Consider the following 18128-nt stretch of genomic DNA (forward strand, 5'->3'; position numbering starts at 1 on the left):
AAGAATATCAGTGACTCTTGATGTATGCTCAGGATGTCATTTTGTAAGCAAATTATGGTGAAAGCCAAGAAAGTGATGATTCATTGAATAAATGTTTATAGTGTATTTACTATGGGAAAGTAATATTCTAGGTATGTAACATTTGAACCTCCTTTCTGTTTAATAACAAAATTGAAATAAAAATATCTTCCCTGTCTGATCTGTAAACTTGGTCACAAAAGTGCTTCTGTTGATTTTCTACTCAGATGTTGCAGAAATTGCAGACGAAGTTTATATGGAAGTGATTGTAGGAGAGGAGGATGCTGCTGTTGCAGCAGCAGCCGCTGCTGCAGTGCATGAACAGCAAATGGATAACAATGAAATCAAAACATTCATGCCAATAGCATGGGCAGCAGCTTATGGTATGTCATGTTGCAGCTTGAAGGATTGCATGGTTCTTGAACATGAATTTATTATTGAAAAACATGTTTCTAGGGTCTTAAGTTTCAGCAATATGACGTACCAGTGTAGTGATTTAAGTAAAAACAGGAAGATGATATAGTCTACCTTTTGCCTTTGCCTTTACCTTTAACAGGAATTTTTTTCGTGCCTATATTTAAGAAGTATGTAGACTTTCAAGCTCAAATTTTTTAATCTTCAGTATATGTGGCTCATGACCTTTGAGTGAGAACGAGAGAATTCATGGGGGAAAATGATGCTATATTTGGAAGCTAGGCATTTCCTACAGTCTTGTATATAAGTAAGTCCAGTAAAGCCTAGTACCTAGATAGGGAATTTCTGTCATTCATGAGTATCATGGCTTTTCATTGTTGTAGTTTATAAAGAATCCTTAATTCTTTATAATTTATAATACTGTATAATTTTGTTTTTTAATGCATATTGTTAGGTAATAATTCTGATGGAATTGAAAACCGGAATGGTACTGCAAGTGCCCTCTTGCACATAGATGAGTCTGCTGGACTTGGCAGACTGGCTAAACAAAAACCAAAGAAAAGGAGAAGACCTGATTCCAGGCAGTACCAAACAGGTGAGGGCACACGAGTTCCACAGTGCAGCGTGCTCTGCAAGCTCTCAGTTGAAACTAGTATGTATCCCCAAAGGTGTTATGATGGCATTTTAGCTGCTAGAATACAGTAGCTTTTGTGTATTGAATTTGAAAATATAATTTTAAGAATTCACTGATATTCATGAATGATTTCCTTGGATAAAAAATAGATTTTGGATCAGAACCTATTTCAGGAAAAATAAAAATATCAGGTTATTTTAGTGGAAATGCAAAAAAAGATTACTAAAATATTATGTCAGTTAACTTTAAATGAAAAAACTGAAAAAAATCTAGGGACTTCCCTGGCAGTCCAGTGGTTAAGACTGCTCACTCTCAGTGCAGGGCACAAGGGTTCGACCCCTGGTCGGGGAACTAAGATCTCACATGCTGCATGGTTTGGCCAAAAAAAAGGGATCTGTTTCTGTCAGCATGAGGCATCATTCAGAGAGGAGCAGGACAGATACTTCAGTTGTTCATTCATATATTCCTTTTTTGTATATCTTGTATAATGATTTGCATATTAGATTTTTTATAGGTCTGGTTGAACTTTCAGTTAATTTCAATTTGGCTTGACATAATAAAAGCTGAAATGTTGAACTTTATGAATGATTTTCTCTAGATATCTAAATTTATATGGCTTTAAATTGCTACTTTATATATTTTAAACTAGGAATAAGATTGGTACAGTCATAATGAGGTTTCTGGACCAGGTTCTCTTTATTACTAGGTTGCTATATCTTTTGTTGAAAAACAATAAAAGGTATGTTAAAGTAATATAGGTACTTATAAACAGTGTTCAGAACACACACTTTTAATGCTTGAAGAAACCAAAACAGAACTTGGATTGATCACTCATGCTCCTTTCTTTTCCTTTCTTAGCAATAATTATTGGCCCTGATGGACATCCCTTGACTGTCTATCCTTGTATGATTTGTGGGAAAAAGTTTAAGTCGAGAGGTTTTTTGAAAAGGCACATGAAAAACCACCCTGAACACCTCACCAAGAAGAAGTACCACTGTACTGACTGTGATTACACTACCAACAAGAAGATAAGTTTTCACAACCACCTGGAGAGCCACAAGCTGACCAGCAAGGCGGAGAAGGCCATTGAATGCGATGAGTGTGGGAAGCATTTCTCTCACGCTGGGGCTTTGTTTACTCACAAAATGGTGCATAAGGAAAAAGGAGCTAACAAAATGCACAAGTGTAAATTCTGTGAATACGAGACAGCTGAACAAGGGTTGTTGAATCGCCACCTTTTGGCAGTACACAGCAAGAACTTTCCTCATATATGCGTGGAGTGTGGTAAAGGTTTTCGTCACCCGTCAGAGCTCAAAAAGCACATGCGAATCCATACTGGGGAGAAGCCGTACCAATGCCAGTACTGTGAATATAGGTCTGCAGACTCTTCTAATTTGAAAACTCATGTAAAAACTAAGCATAGTAAAGAGATGCCATTCAAGTGTGACAGTTGTCTTCTGACTTTCTCAGATACCAAAGAGGTGCAGCAACATGCTCTTATCCACCAAGAAAGCAAAACTCACCAGTGTTTGCATTGCGACCACAAGAGTTCGAACTCAAGTGATTTGAAACGACATGTAATTTCAGTTCACACAAAGGACTACCCCCATAAGTGTGATATGTGTGATAAAGGCTTTCATAGGCCTTCAGAACTGAAGAAACATGTGGCTGCCCACAAGGGTAAAAAAATGCATCAGTGTAGACATTGTGACTTTAAGATTGCAGATCCATTTGTTCTGAGTCGCCATATTCTCTCAGTTCACACAAAAGATCTTCCATTTAGGTGTAAGAGATGTAGAAAGGGATTTAGGCAACAGAATGAGCTTAAAAAGCATATGAAGACACACAGTGGCAGGAAAGTGTATCAGTGTGAGTACTGTGAGTATAGCACTACAGATGCCTCAGGCTTTAAACGGCACGTTATCTCAATTCATACGAAAGACTATCCTCACCGTTGTGAGTACTGCAAGAAAGGGTTCCGAAGACCTTCAGAAAAGAACCAGCACATAATGCGACATCATAAAGAAGTTGGCCTACCCTAACAATACTTTTACAGACTTTTGTAGAGATGTTGGCTTTTAAAAGCCAATTTTAAAGCCGATCAGTTTTGTTCACATACAGTACTGTACATTGATTTATACTGTGTACAGATAGGATTATTCCTTCTTGTTACCTTTACATTTTATTCAGTAGAGTGTTCTGAATCCTATTTAGTTTGTTTAATGAGGAAAAGTAGCAACAAACAAGTTGCTTTCAATAAAATAATTCCTGATTCTGTATTGAATTTTTCCATCTTAGAAGTTTTACTATTTAAGTATTTACTTTATTCACCTTGATGGTACTCTTCTAAGACCACTTAAAGATAAAAACATGATTTAGTAACTCTAAAAGTAATCATTTTGACTCATTTTCCCCCCACAAATTCTTTGCATTAAATAGAAACATGTGGAATATCAATGGGAGATTTTACTGTCAGTTCTAATTATAACATGAGTCATTTACTTGTCTAGCTTAACATTTTCAAATCACATGACCGTGAAACTTTGCATTTGAGCCTCAACATTGAATATAGCATATTGGCTAAGTTTGTGCTTAGTTTTCATTCTGTTTAACAGGCAAAATATGCTTCTTTTTACTTTCTTTGTAGTGTTTACGTTTTTTGCCAGCACAGCACACTTTTAGAAGTGTTATTGAAAGGTTTTGCTTTTTCCTGTTTTTCATTCTTCTGTCTATACTCCTTTGTTTTAGAATAGTTATGTTCTGCAAATGAGACTTATTGTGAACTAAGTTTTGGAATTTTTTAGAGAGAAGTGTGGCTCATATGATTTTGCAAGGTACCCTAAATTTTATATGTGCCTGTATGTTGCTTATTTTACATACTTAAACACACAATCCCAAATTCTAAGTCTGCGATGAAAAGTATTAAATGTACAATGAACTGAAAGATCCACAGATGTATGAAGGAGCATTTTTGCCAGCTTTTTATTCAGAAGGATCAAAATTTAGCTGAAGAATTAGGAAAAAAATAAGGACACTAATATTTTTATAAAGTGAAGTATTATCTTGTAAAAATCTTTGGTAATTGGAAAAGACAAGTTAATGGTATTTCTAGATAGAATGCTTTCATACAGGTTTATCTTCATACCTTAAAAATTTCTGAAAACCTAATGAGTACCAATAGATATTAATCTCTCTGTTCAGACCGAGAAGCCTGTAAAGAAACTGTCTTCTCACAAAATAAGGCGGAGAGTAAGGAAGCGGTGGCTGTATATACTAGAGAATGGGTGCAAATTAAACTTGACAAGCTCAGCCTGAGTTTTTATTTCTTAGGCAGTTAGCAAACTTGAAAAATATTTAATACTCAAGTTGCCTTTTATTAGAAGACAGAAGTTGTATTTAAAGTACATAATAAAATGTAAGGCTTTATTTGAAATATAAATTCTTTCACAGTTTTGTTTTTTATTTGAGAGTTGAAATATTTTAAGCAGTTAGTCATAAACATAGATATAAAATGAATTCAGTTAATTAGAATTTGGTTGTGTTAATACAAATTTTGGAGAAAAGGAAACACGTTTTAGGTTGCTCAAATTAGCTATTGGCACATACTGGCACATTGTGGGAGATTAGAAATTTTTCTTCCCTTGTGGTAGGTACCTTACAACTTCATTATGGTGCTTGCTTCTACTCCTGTAGAGGTTTTACCTTTCTCTGTGCCATTAATATTCATATTCAGAAGTTATATTAATACACTCAGAAATCTAAGCATTTGGGGTTTTTCACAGCCACTCAAGGCTGGATTAATTTAGTCTCATTCTAAATCAAGTGATTTAGGTATATAGGAATTTAATGCCAGCCACAGCCACAAGATGGATTTTGGAACCTCTGCCTTCTTGGCCCTCATATATGTCCCCATCTGTTTTATTGTCCATCTGTTGTTCTGTTCTGGAAAACTCTTATTTTTGTATGTATCTTTTAAATCTCCCTCAAATTTGTTATTCCCTGAAGTAACATAAAAGGAAATGTTTAATGAAAGTTTACATTTAAGAATTTTAAAACATTCTGTAAAATTAATATAGATAACTAATTTTATTTTAAAAATACACTGAAAGATAAAGAACAACACTTTACATCATATTTCTCACATTCTGGAGTCGTAAACAGTTGTTTTGTTTTTAAGCGCAATATTGAGACCTTTAAAAGGTATTAAGGATTTGGTCAAGTTAATATAAAACATTTGCCTTTATAAAGAAAAAATGAAATTGTACTTACTGTTATGTACTGATATTAATTGAGGTTGTTTTAATTCTTAAAACAATTTGATTAGCAAAGCTAAAAAAGTATATGTTTCAGTTTAGTGTTTTAAAGAGGTACCAATTTTTAGAAGAACATAAGTTATTGTTTTGTTGAAATAACCTGTCAGATATTGTATGTTCCCTCCTTTGTACACATTGTAAAATACTTAAAGTAAAATACTTAATAAGAAATTCATATAGAAGAATGTGACACTATTGTAAATGTGTACTTGAGAGTAACATGCAAAAATAAAAATCAGACTATTTTCCTGATAATCAGTGTTTAGTCTATTTGATACTAGTACAAAGTTAACACTTTTCTGAGAAAAAAAAGTGCAGCTTTCTTAAATCTAGTAAACATAATACAGTGGACTATTTTTGTTTCCCCATTTCTTAATTCATTCTGTATAGAAGTGGAATGAATGCAGAATGTTTAATTGTGCTTCATTTTTTGACTTGGTTGGAAATGTTCATCCTGTGAGTTTGCACGTAATATTTTAGAGTAGTTAAGAGCTAACTGGGGGCTTCCCTAGTGGCGCAGTGGTTGAGAGTCCACCTGCCGATGCAGGGACACGGGTTCGTGTCCCGGTCCGGGAAGATCCCACATGCCACGGAGCGGCTGGGCCAGTGAGCCATGGCCACTGAGCCTGCGCGTCCAGATCCTGTGCTCCGCAACGGGGGAGGGCCACAACAGTGAGAGGCCTGCGTACCACAAAAAAAAAAAAAAAAAAAGCTAATTGGTAAGTCCTTTTGATTAGCATGTCCTTGAAATACACTTTTTTCTTTTATCTTTACAAAACATTTGTCATTTTCCATCTGCAACTACTTCTGAGATAAATGTCCCAGGTATAAAGTGGTTGTTTTAGACCACGTAAAGTTCATTTCAGTATAAGACCACAGCAATCAATGATGGTTATTACTGTTTGCATAGCAAAAGTCTCTGTCCTTGAGTTACCCTTTTGTGCCCAGTTTGGAGGTCTGTTACAGACACTAACATACTGTAGAACAAGTTATTGTCATAGTAAAAATTAGATAAAAGTTATCAGGAGTTGTCTTAACCATTCAGAATACTGTAGCAAAATAACATAGACGGTAGCTCATGAACTACAGACATGTATTTCTCACAGTTCCAGAGGCTGGGAAGTCCAAGGTCAAGGCACTAACTTATTCAGTGGGTGGTAAGTGCCGCTTTTCTAGTTCATAGACTGCCAGCTTCTGGTTGTGTCTTCACATGGTGGAAGGAGTGAGGGAGGGAATAGTGAGGCACTGTTCCCACTTGTGAGGGCTCTACCTCCATGACCTAATCACCTCCTAAAGGCTCCACCTCGTAATACCATGACATTGGGATTCGATGGCACATAAAAACATTTTAGGGAGTCAAAAGCATTTAGTCAATAGGAGTTAAAAAGATTGGGACATTCAGATTTTTATTGAGAAAACTGATGTAACATAAAAGTCACTGTCTAAAAGGGTAAGATTAGTGGCCTTTAATACATTGACAGTGTTGTGTTACAATCACCTTTATTTAGTTCCAAAAATCTTAGATTTTTAAAGATAAAGATTCTGCAGTTCTTCAACTGTATAGGAATATGTGTTTGCCTAATAGTTCAAACAGTAAATAATAAAAGTTTGAGTTAAATATTAAGAGAATATGGTGAATGTCACTCTGACAAGTCATAAGTCAGACAAGACCACTGGAACTCAACGGAATAACTCATTTATAATAGAGTGCCTTATAAATAACACCTAACCAAGTCTGTGATCCCCACTACTCAGATCATTTACACCCCTGTTCTCTGGAATCTTCCGTTTCACTGATTTCCTTTATTTCCCACAAATGGTAGGTTTTATATAAGGAAAAGCATGACCAGTCAGTATCTTAAGGATGTGCTATTTCAGAATAGTGGGTTTTGAACTTTGGGCCAAGGATGTCTAGTATCAGCATTACTTGGAAACATGTTTGAAATACAGATTTTTGGGTGCGCTATATATGCACTACATCAAAAACTGCATAGGACCCAGCAACCTATTTTGTTCTTGTAAAAATACACGTAACAAAATTTAACATCTTTAAGTATACACTTAAGTAGTGCTTAAGATTTACTCATTTTGTTGAGGATTTTTTCATCAATATTCATCAGGAATATTGGTCTGTAGTTTTCTTATAATGCCTTTTTCTGGATTTGGTATCAGATAATGTCATTTCGTAGAATGAGTTTGGAAGTATTCTGTATTTGGGGAATATTTTTACTATTATTGGTGTTAATTCTTACAGGTGTACAATATAAGCGATTCACAATTTTTAAACGTTATACTCCATTTATAGTTAATAAAATATTGGCTGTATTCCTTGTGTTATACAATATATCCTTGTAGCTTATTTTATACATAATAGTTTATACCTTCTAAACCCCTACCCCTATCATGCCCTTCCCCCCTTCCCTCCCCCCACTGGTAACCACTAGTTTTTTTCTCTGTATCTGTGAGAGTGCTTTGTTGTTATATTCACTTGTTTATTGTATTTATTTTATTTCTTCTTAAGTTCTGGTAATTTATGCGTTTCCAGGAATTTCTCCATTTCATCTAGGTTGTCTAAATTGCTGGTGTTGAATTTTTGATAATATTAATGTATTTTAACTTCTTTTTTTTCTGTGTAAGCATCAGTAGTAATGTCCCTACCTTCATTACTGATTTAGGTAACTTAATGTTTTTTTCTAGCTTTCTTAGTCTACCTAATGTTTCATCAATTTTTTTCAAAGCATGGCTTTTGGTTTTGTTAATTCTGTTATTTTTCTGTTTCATTCATTTCTGCACTAACCTTCATTGTTTTTTTCCTTCTTGCATTGTGTTTAGTTTTGCTATACTAAAACACAGTACTTTAAGGTTTAAACAGTTTATTTATGAAAGATTCTTATTTTTAATGTAGGTGTTTATAGATTTCCCTCTGGGAACTGTTTTCTCTGCATCTATTAAGTTTTGGTTTATTGTATTCATTTTCATTTGACTTAAGGTTTTTTCCCTAATTTCATTAGTAATTTTTTTTTCTTTGACCCATTGCTTGTTTAATACTATGTTATTTAATTTTCATGTTTTTGTAAATTTTCCAGTTTTTCTTGTGTTACTGATTTCTGGCTTCATTCCATTGTGGTTGAAAAGATACTTTATATGAATTCAACTTTTAAAAAAATTACTTAGACTTGTTTTATGGCCTAATGTATAGTCTACACTGGAGAAGTTTTCATGTGCAGTTGAGGGAAAGGTGTAGTTAGCTCTTGGAATCAGTATTCTGTTTATAGAGTGTTCAGTTCCTCCATTCCTTGTTTCATCGTTTTTTCTGGTGTTTTTATCCATTTTTGAATGTGAGCCTGAAGTCTTTATTGGAGAGCTGTTTCTCATTCAGTTCTGTCTATATGTATTTCATATAAATTGTTTTCCTTTTTTTTTTATTTGGTGTGTATCTGATTGTCATATATTCATATCTGATTATCGATTAACCCTTTTGTCAATATATAATGTCCTTTGTATCTTGTAGCAGTTTTTGAGTTGTTAAAAACAAGACAGTAGGTCCAAAATGCAGTGGCTTATGCTAAGCCCCAAATGGAGGTTTAAGTTAATTACAGCTTCTGCTCTCCCAGAAGTGGAGTCTTAAACCAGTCAATTAGGAATCACCTGATCAGCACTGGTTAGATAATCTGCTAGATATACCCTTTGCCGGCTCCTAAAGGAAAGTAACTTTGCAATAACCAACTCATTTCGTTTTTGCAGAGTGTAACTTCTTTGTTCCTTCTGCCTATGAAAGCCTTTCATTTTGTACAGCTACTTTGAGCTCATTTCTGTCTGATGGATGATATGTTGCCTGATTCACATATCATTGACTGAATCCAGTAAGGTCTTGAAAATTTACTCAGTGGAATTTTATTTTGCCTGATATTAGTATAGCTACTGTAGCACCCTTTAGGTCACTGTTTGCATGAACTATCTTTTTTCACCCTTTCATTCTTGTATTTTTGGCTGTGAAGATAATCTGTAGATATCATATAGTTGAATGATTAAAATATTTTAATATATATAAATATATAATATATGAAGTATATAAAATTTTTTTAATTTAATGGTCCAACTATATGCAGTTAGTGCAGTTCAGAAGTAAGATTGCTATTTCCCAATTGTCAGCCACAATTCCCTCATCAGTGAAACAAGGACAATCAAACTACCTATCTCATAGAGTTGTTCAGATTAAATAAATATATTGTAGGAGAATGCCTGGCAAAGTAAGAACTCAGTGAATGGTCTCAATTGTGCAAAGATGAACAGTTCATTTGGCTGTGATGGACAAGAGAAGTAATAGTTGCTGATAGTTAGACCTTAGTCCCTCCCTTCTTCCTTCCAGGAATAATAATCTCATATTTCTTTTAAGTTTTCAAAGTATTCTGTTACACATTCTTTTTCTGTCTGTGTAATCCTCATGAAAATCTTGTTAAGGTGGCTGGGACTGTTATTGTCTCCATTTTGCAGATGAGAAACTGTGACCTTAGTGGTTTAAAACAGCTGCTCTTAACATTTAGATGTACTTTTGGTTTTGTTTTTGTTTTTGCGGTACGCGGGCCTCTCACTGTCGCGGCCTCTCCCGCTGCGGAGCACGGGCTCCGGATGCGCAGGCTCAGCGGCCATGGCTCACGGTCCCAGCCGCTCCGCGGCACGTAGGATCCTCCCGGACCGGGGCACGAACCCGTGCCCCCTGCATCGGTAGGCGGACTCAACCACTGCGCCACCAGGGAAGCCCTGCTCTTAACATTTATTCATCTGGGACACATGGTGCTTTCAGATGGACAAATTTATGTGTAATTCCTTCCGTATCTGTACCCTTTTCCCTCCTACTGGAAAACATTTAATGCTATGCAGGCATTAAGAAGGTTAAATAGATAGAGCTATGCATAAGAGATGTGAAAGGATTTCTCTATTGTTGGTGAAAAGAAGGTTGTAAAATAACTTTATAGTAATATTCCATGTATGTTTATTCAGGTATAAAGTTGTTGGAGAGACCACACAGGAAACTGTTAACAGTACTTAACTATGGAATTGAGGGATAGGAATCTTTAAAATGTACCCAGGATTTAATTTTTAGGTATGACTGAATGATGACACAAAAAGTCAATGCCATTGAAAGGAGAGTTCATTATTTACAGTTCCCAAGAGGAGCAGCATGATATTGGTGATTTAATAAGAAATATATATATTTGGTCTTTATCCTGTTTCTGGCACAGAACTCCTAAAACCCTGGAATTTACTAAATGATAAGGGGGATAAATTTACTAAATGATAAGGGGGATAAAAATGTCTTGATATTCATAACAAACTCATTTCAACCACACGTGAGTTTCTGTTAGGTGACCTTTGTAAAGGACCAAAAGTTTGGGCTGACTGCCAGGAGGAGAAGGGGTGGGGAGAATGGTGTGCCCAGAGAGCATGGAAGTTGAGCATGGAGAGGCGTGCTTGCTGTATGCCTCTCTTCTGTCTGGCTATTCCTGAATTCCTTTCATAATAAATGTAATCTACTAATTAAAATGTTTCTGTGGGCCACTCTAGCAAATTAATTTAACCCAGGAGGAAATCATAGAAACCTCCTATCTTCAGGCCAGCCAGTTGGTGTGAAGAACAGGTCTTGTGACTTGTGTCTGTTGGGGTGGGGGAGGGGGTGATGAGAGAGTCTTACAAGACTGAACCCTTGACCTGTGGGATGTGATGCTATCTCCAGGTAGATAGTATTATAATCGAGTTAAATCATAGGACGCTCAGCTGATGTTGGAGAACTGCTTTGCTTATGACGAAAACCTAAATACATATGGTCCCAAACATATTGAGAGTAGAGGAGACACACAGAAGTGTTTTCTGCCCTACTAGGATGCTGTGCCACATAAGGGAATTATTAGGATTGGTAAGCAGACAGACAGAGCAAGGGGAAAAAATGATGTACTTCTTACTGTATTACCTCTGTTATTGTAGAGGTGGAAAGCTGTTAGGTGAGGATGTTTTTAATTGATCAGGAAGTAAAACACAGATGTTGGAGTTTGCATTGGAGGTTTGCAATATGATTTCCATACATCTGTGAAAACCCACGCTGCAGAGAAGAGGTATCCAATGTTTAGGAATCATATCAAGGAAACTGGGGAGTAATAGTGGAAACTTTTAGAGATGAGGACATAAGTTGCCTTAAGCAGTGTAAAACATTTTAAAAATGAGGATAGAAAGGAGCAACACAAATTGAAATACAAGGAGTTTTTGTAGGTTGGTCCATAACTAAGTTTCCCATTTGTATATTATTAACCCAGATATGGATCTGAAATTTCCAGGTTCTCTAACCCTGGAGTTGTAAATAGAGGTTAAGACCTGGGGCAAGATGGAGATGCATTTAGGGGTTCATTTGCTGGACTGCAATTTGTAATGGAGTTGTTACAAGAGATGTATTATGTGTTTCTTAATTAAATTGGCTATCTGCATCCTATCAAGAACATGAAACTCCTTGAATGCCTTTTCCAAGAGCCCAGCATTGTGAATTTGACAAGTGAAATGTATGCCTTGCTTATTATCAGTAATGTTTGTAACTCTGAAAGGAATATAGAATGTCCTGGCAAGGCCTTTTACTGTGGCTTTACTATATGTAAAGACATGTATGATTTTGATTTTGATGTATGTCAGGTATCTCTAAGGTAAGAAATTCCCAGTTCTTTGTCCTCAAGGGGTAACACTTAGGCAATGGCCCAATAGTTTATAATGTAAAGATGGGGAGCACTTGGTAAAGTCACCCATCACTAAGTTGGCTGAAGTTTGGCCAAGAATGTTGTTTCCTGGGTTCCATCCTTTCTGGGATATGCTGGCTCAAAGATGGAAAGCAGTAACATTCCACAGAGTGCCATTCACTGCTAGTCTACTGACTCCCATTGCTGTTCACTCAGTTAATCCCAAGGGGTTCCCCAGGTAGCCAGCTGGTCAGGGAAAGGGTGACCTCCTTTATCACCAGAACATCCGAAAGGGACTAGGACAGGGAGGACACGCTCTCCTGCACGTAGAATATGTCAGAAGGCCCAGGTTTGGCTGCATCCAATAATAATGAGGCCTCAGTAGCTGTGCCAAGCTTGTGGAATACTATTTCCATGACCCAAAGTATATGTGTGGCTAGGTATGGAGGGCCAGACTCAGGAGGTCCCATGAGATCCTCTCTTTCCAGAAGAGCCCAGGATATGGCCAGCAATTGTAGTTGTAATGTTGTATAGCATGGAGCCAAGAGGAACAGCTTCTTATATTAGATAAGTCCTTAGGCTACTATAGGAGGCATGAGAGGTTGCCAAAGTCTTTAGTGACAGAGTCCCTGAGGGCACTAATGGGAGTGCCTATTGATTTTAATGGGAATAGATTTTAGACTCTTTTATTGGAAGGGTCCCATTGAGGGTGGGCTGATGATTTGTAACTAGCAGCATCAATGGGATGAAGTAAAATTTGTTAATACCAAGTATATTGCCCTTAGAACCAAAAAAAGACTAAAAGATGTCAGACTTATGTGTCTGTAATGAGTGTGTCAAGTGAATCTCCTTGGATGAGGATGTTATCAATGTAATGTCATACCTGTGTTCCTAGTGAAATGTGGCTATCATTAAGATGTCTGCAAAGACTTTAATGGCAAGGCTGTTGGGGTGCCCTTTGTATTGTGACCATTTGCAGATTATTGCAAACTGAAGCTGAGAGGTAAGACATGGAATAGAATATATTACCCAGTTTATAAGAGAGAAATATTTCGTGTTTGTTGTTTGGATAGTCAATAATTTTAACAACATTGTATATTGGATATGAGGCCCCTAATGAATGGTATCATAGCATTAAGGTTGTGGTAATCCACCATGAGGTGTCATATTTTTCATGTTTAGCAACAGGCAAATTGAGCTGTTAAATGGAGAAGCAGTGGGAAGAATCACCCCTTTACTACTTAGGTTTTACAAAATGAGTTATAATCCTTGAAGGTCCTACTTACATTGGGCAACATTAACTATTTTAATTAGAGTTTCCATGGGATTCCAGTTTATCAAGTCAATTTGTAAATGCCAAAGTCTTTCTTTAAATATAATTTATTATTCATTGTTTTTAGTGTCTATGCCCAATATTGAATATTTTAGAAGGAGGGGTACTATGACTATCGAAAATTTAGGTATACCCTTTCTTCTCTATTTTACATTTAGTTTTTCTAAACTTTTCCTAATTATGGGGAGTGACAGTGTTTAAACTGGTGTGATCCCCAAGTATAAGTACAATTTGAATCCCAGAATTGATTAAATCCATGAAGTTTTTTTAATATGTTATTTTAGCAAATGCTAAAGATAGTTGATAATCTAGGTTGTAGAGGCACAAAGCCAACCAGCACCTGTTGATACTTTTGTATATAATTCCTTTAGTATATAAATTTTATTTTTAAAAATGTGTACATATATGTATTACATATAACTTGTTACATAAATTTTTAGAGAATAAATTTGAGGGTCACATTATGGACCTTTTTTCATTTAGTTATATATTATATATACCTTTACTTAATTTTAAAATTATATATATAAGTGTGTATAATGAAAAATTAAATGTATATGTGCTATATGTTTATGTGTGTGTATATATACACATATACAATTTATTTAATTATCTTTCATTTCCCTTCTATTTGTTGTGGTTTCCCCATGGCTCCTGCCTTTTTTCCTGTTTTAAGCTTTTAACTACCTGAAGAAAAGATTTTTAATTTCTGTCTCTGGAGGAGAGGGGAGAGATTCAGTACCTCTATTCAGCAGATTGTCTCTAGAAAGGTCCCTGTCTGCAGTGAAGTCAGTCCTGTTCCCCAAACATTTCACCTGTACCCCCTAATTTTTCATTTATTTTTGTTTTGTGTGTCCTTGACCATTTGGTTTTAAATTTTCCTTTGGGTGTTTACCTAATAAATCCCTTGTTGTTTAGAGTTAGCCTCTTTTTTAATAATTTTTCAAGTTTAATTGTACTTTTTTTTTTTAGAATCAATTCTTATTTATTTATTTTTGGTTGCATTGGGTCTTTGTTGCTGAGCGTGGGCTTTCTCTAGTTGCGTCAAGCTGGGGCTACTCTTTGCTGCAGTGTGTGGGCTTCTCATTGCGGTGGTTTCTCTTGTTGCAGAGCACGGGCTCTAGGCATGCAGGCTTCAGTAGTTGTGGCTCATGGGCCCTAGAGCACAGGCTCAGTAGTTGTGGCGCACAGGCTTACTTGCTGCATGGCATATGGGATCTTCCCGGACTTGAACTCGTGTCCCCTGCATTGGCAGGCGGATTCTTAACCACTGCGCCACCAAGGAACTCCCTAGAGTTAGCCTCTTCTGTGAGTGACAGCTTCCCTTTCTAGGGTGTACCAATGAAACTCAGAGAGGATGAGGTCCATATCAGAGGAGCAGTGGTAGCAGAATACTGATTTTGTGGTTATTTGGTTTTCAAAATGAGTCTTTTAGCATGCTGAAGACAGCACTTAGGAGTACCTAAGTATGTTAACCAAGAGATATGCAATCTCCTATAAACTGAGAAAACTCCTGTCTTAGGGCAGGGGTCCCCAACCCCGAGGTACAGGTCCGTGGCCTGTTAGGAACTGAGCCTCACAGCAGGAGGTGTGCGGTGGGCAAGCTAGCAAAACTTCATCTGCTGCTCCCCATCACTCCCCGCTTTCATTACCGCCTGAACCATCACTCACATTACTGCCTGAACCATAGCCCCCATCACCCCCTCATCCGCCCCCGTTGGTGGAACAATTGTCTTCCGTGAAACTGGTCCTTGGTGCTAAAAAGTCAGGGGCCACTGTCTTAGGGGGAAGAAAGTGGGATAAACTATTTCTCCCCCTTTTCCTTTTTCATTAGACATTGGGCCACTGATCTCCATGGGTGGGATCCCTAATATTCCACTGGTTTGGGTGACAAATCATGACAACCTCATGATTTGCTTACCTTAAGGCACCATTTACGTTTGTCTGATGCCATGCCTTTCCATGCTATGACTTTCCATGGGGAGGGCACCCTGTATCTTTCTGACGGCAAAAATGTGTGCCCAAGTACTTATAAAGTCAAATGGGGACTGCCTTAGGATTGAATATTCCAGACTATGTTCTACAAATTCTTAAAGATATAGGAAATTCCACTGGAGATGGGTTATCTTGGAGTACAGCAATTCTGTTGATGGTCCTTCCCACCTGGTGCTGCCAGTTTGGTGAATCAGACTCACCCCTTGGCATCTCAGGGGAAGCTCTCTTGGGCAGAGGAAGCCTTTGCCTTGTAAGTTGACCACCTTACATGCCAGTGGGGAACAGGGCATGGACACTAGCTATGTGACACATGTGGTAGGGATACCAACTGGGGTAATCCCACACTACAGCAATCCTAAAATTAGTAGGTGTCTAGAATTTCTCCCCTTGGCTCATGTGACAATTTAGGATAGAAAGCCAGACTAAGTAATAGCAGACACAGTCAAAACACAACTTGCCAACGGCCAGAATTGCCTTTCTGGGCAGTGCTTGCTGTTGGGTGTATCCAGTTACTTACCTACAAGCACTCTAGAGGCATGTATTCTCTATCCATTACTGGGTCACTCTGCACACTTCACCAGTTTTGTTCAAATTAATCTGTAAAGTGATTTAATTAAATCACTGGAATTCACTTTACAGGTATGATTGAGTAATGACACAGGTCATATATATATAATTGAAAGAAGAGCTTATTACTCATAGTTCCAAGAGGAGGGGAGGCCCCCACACCACACAGAATGACCTGTAGAAACAGTAGGAACAGTCAGAAAGCTGAGTGAGCAAGGGGAAAGCATTCATTACTATAATGGCAGGAAGTTGTTAGGTGGAGACGTTTTTGATTGGGCCGGAAATGAAACATAGTTCTTAGGGCTTTGGTTCCAGGGCTTGCTATATGACCTGTCACACCCATGAAAACCCACAGTGCAGTGAAGAGGTAAATAACTTCCTGCAACACCTGGACATACATTCATCAGTTACAGAGTAGCAACAATGCTTATTATAGGGAGGTGGTAAATTGGGTGCTGGGGGTTTCACTTTCACGTTATACAATTTAAAACATAAGTGTGTATTATTTTTATAATAAAAATTTAATTCCATTTTGAAAATTAAATCATGACCATTTGAAAGATTATAAGCATACCTTGAATTGGTTTTGATTTTAAGGAAATCACTCATGAATATTTATAGACTGTCTGTGGAAGAATATTCAAGAAGCTGATGATACTGCTTGCCTCTGAAAAGGAAGTCTGGGGTTTTGGGGTTTTTTGTTTTGTTTTGTTTTTTTGGCTGCGTGCAGGCTTTCTCTAGTTGCTGCAAATGGGAGCTACTCTTTGTTGTGGTGCGCAGGCTTCTCATTGCAGTGGCTTCTCTTGTTGCGGAGCACCGGCTCTAGGCATATGGCTCAGTAGTTGTGGCGTGTGGGCTCAGTAGTTGTGGTTCACGGGCTCTAGAGCGCAGGCTCAGTAGTTGTGGCGCACCGGCTTAGTTGCTCCGCAGGCATGTGGGATCTTCCCAGACCAGGGATCAAACCCATGTCCCCTGCATTAGCAGGTGGATTCTCAACTACTGCGCCACCAGCAAAGTCCCAGAGACTGTATTTTGAAGATAAAGGTGGAAGTTAAATGGATTTTCACTGTAAACCCTTTTATAAGATTTAATTTGTTTTTAACAAATGTACATATTATGAATTTAAATAAAAGAAATTTATTAAAAACATTAGTGACTTATAATTACCAGTGAATAGTTTGTAAGTTACCTAGTGACTGATCATAACACACCAGTTCTTCCCACTGATTAGATTCTAAGCACAGTACTGACATTCAAGTCTTCAAGGACTGTAACTCCATTTCACTGCCCAGTGTGGTTGCCTCAGAGCAGCACCCTGCTTCAGGCTCAATAAGCCATGACAATAATTTCATAATTACTATGGCATAAGTGAAATTAACTCCCCAGTCTGGCCAATGACACTTCTGTTATTTCACCCACTCTCTTCTTCCCATTGAGGTGTAACTTAACAAATATAAGTATACATAAGTTGTATATACTACCTTTGTATATTTTAATGTATTTATACATATATAAATTTCAAGTGTTCAGCTTAATGTTTTTACATATATATTCATCTCTATAATCACCATTTGGATCAAAATATAGACCATGCCATCTTTTTCGTCTTGCAAAACTGAAACCCTACACATATTAAACAAGATTATTCTTGGTGTTTTGTTTTTTTTTTTTCCTATTTTTCTCTATCCTCAGCCCATGGCAACCACCATTCTGCTTTCTGCTTCTGTATGTTTGAGTACTTTAGACACCTCATATAAGGAGAAGCATACACTGTTTGTCTTTTAGTGACTGACTTATTTCACTTATCATACTGTCCTCAAAGTTTATCCTTATTGTAGCAATTGACAAGATTTCCTCATTTATTAAGGTTAATTATGTTTCATTGTATGTTTATCCACTTATCCATCAATGGACTTTAGGGTTGCTTCTACCTCTTGGCTATTGTCAATAATTTTGCAATGAAAATGGGTGTACAAATATTTCTTTGAAATCCTGCTTTCTGTTCTTCTGGATGTATACTCAAAAGTTGGGTTGTTGGATCATATGGTAACTATATGTTTGATATTTGAGGAAATTCCATATTGTATTTTCATAATGCCTGCACCATTTTATCTACCCATCAATAGTGCACACCAAGT

General features: G+C 37.0%; 1 protein-coding gene across 3 annotated transcripts in view; it reads left to right on the forward strand.

Moving 5' to 3' along the window:
• The window catches only part of LOC114905948 (zinc finger X-chromosomal protein-like), a 54962-nt gene extending 49240 nt beyond the window's left edge, over window positions 1-5722 (forward strand). For 2 of the 3 annotated variants that reach the window (XM_029240295.1, XM_029240296.1), the window contains 3 exons: window positions 246-401; window positions 887-1027; window positions 1925-3108. In XM_029240295.1, the coding sequence (XP_029096128.1) occupies window positions 246-401; window positions 887-1027; window positions 1925-3108 (1481 nt within the window). Of the gene's footprint in view, window positions 1-245; window positions 402-886; window positions 1028-1924 lie in introns of all 3 variants that reach the window. The other variant, XM_029240298.1, reaches the window with a different exon arrangement.
• Window positions 5723-18128: the final 12406 nt, after the last annotated feature.

Source organism: Monodon monoceros, unplaced genomic scaffold (genome assembly GCF_005190385.1).
Source record: "Monodon monoceros isolate NGI ecotype Baffin Bay Population unplaced genomic scaffold, NGI_Narwhal_1 Super_Scaffold_22, whole genome shotgun sequence".
Classification (NCBI taxonomy): domain Eukaryota; kingdom Metazoa; phylum Chordata; class Mammalia; order Artiodactyla; family Monodontidae; genus Monodon; species Monodon monoceros.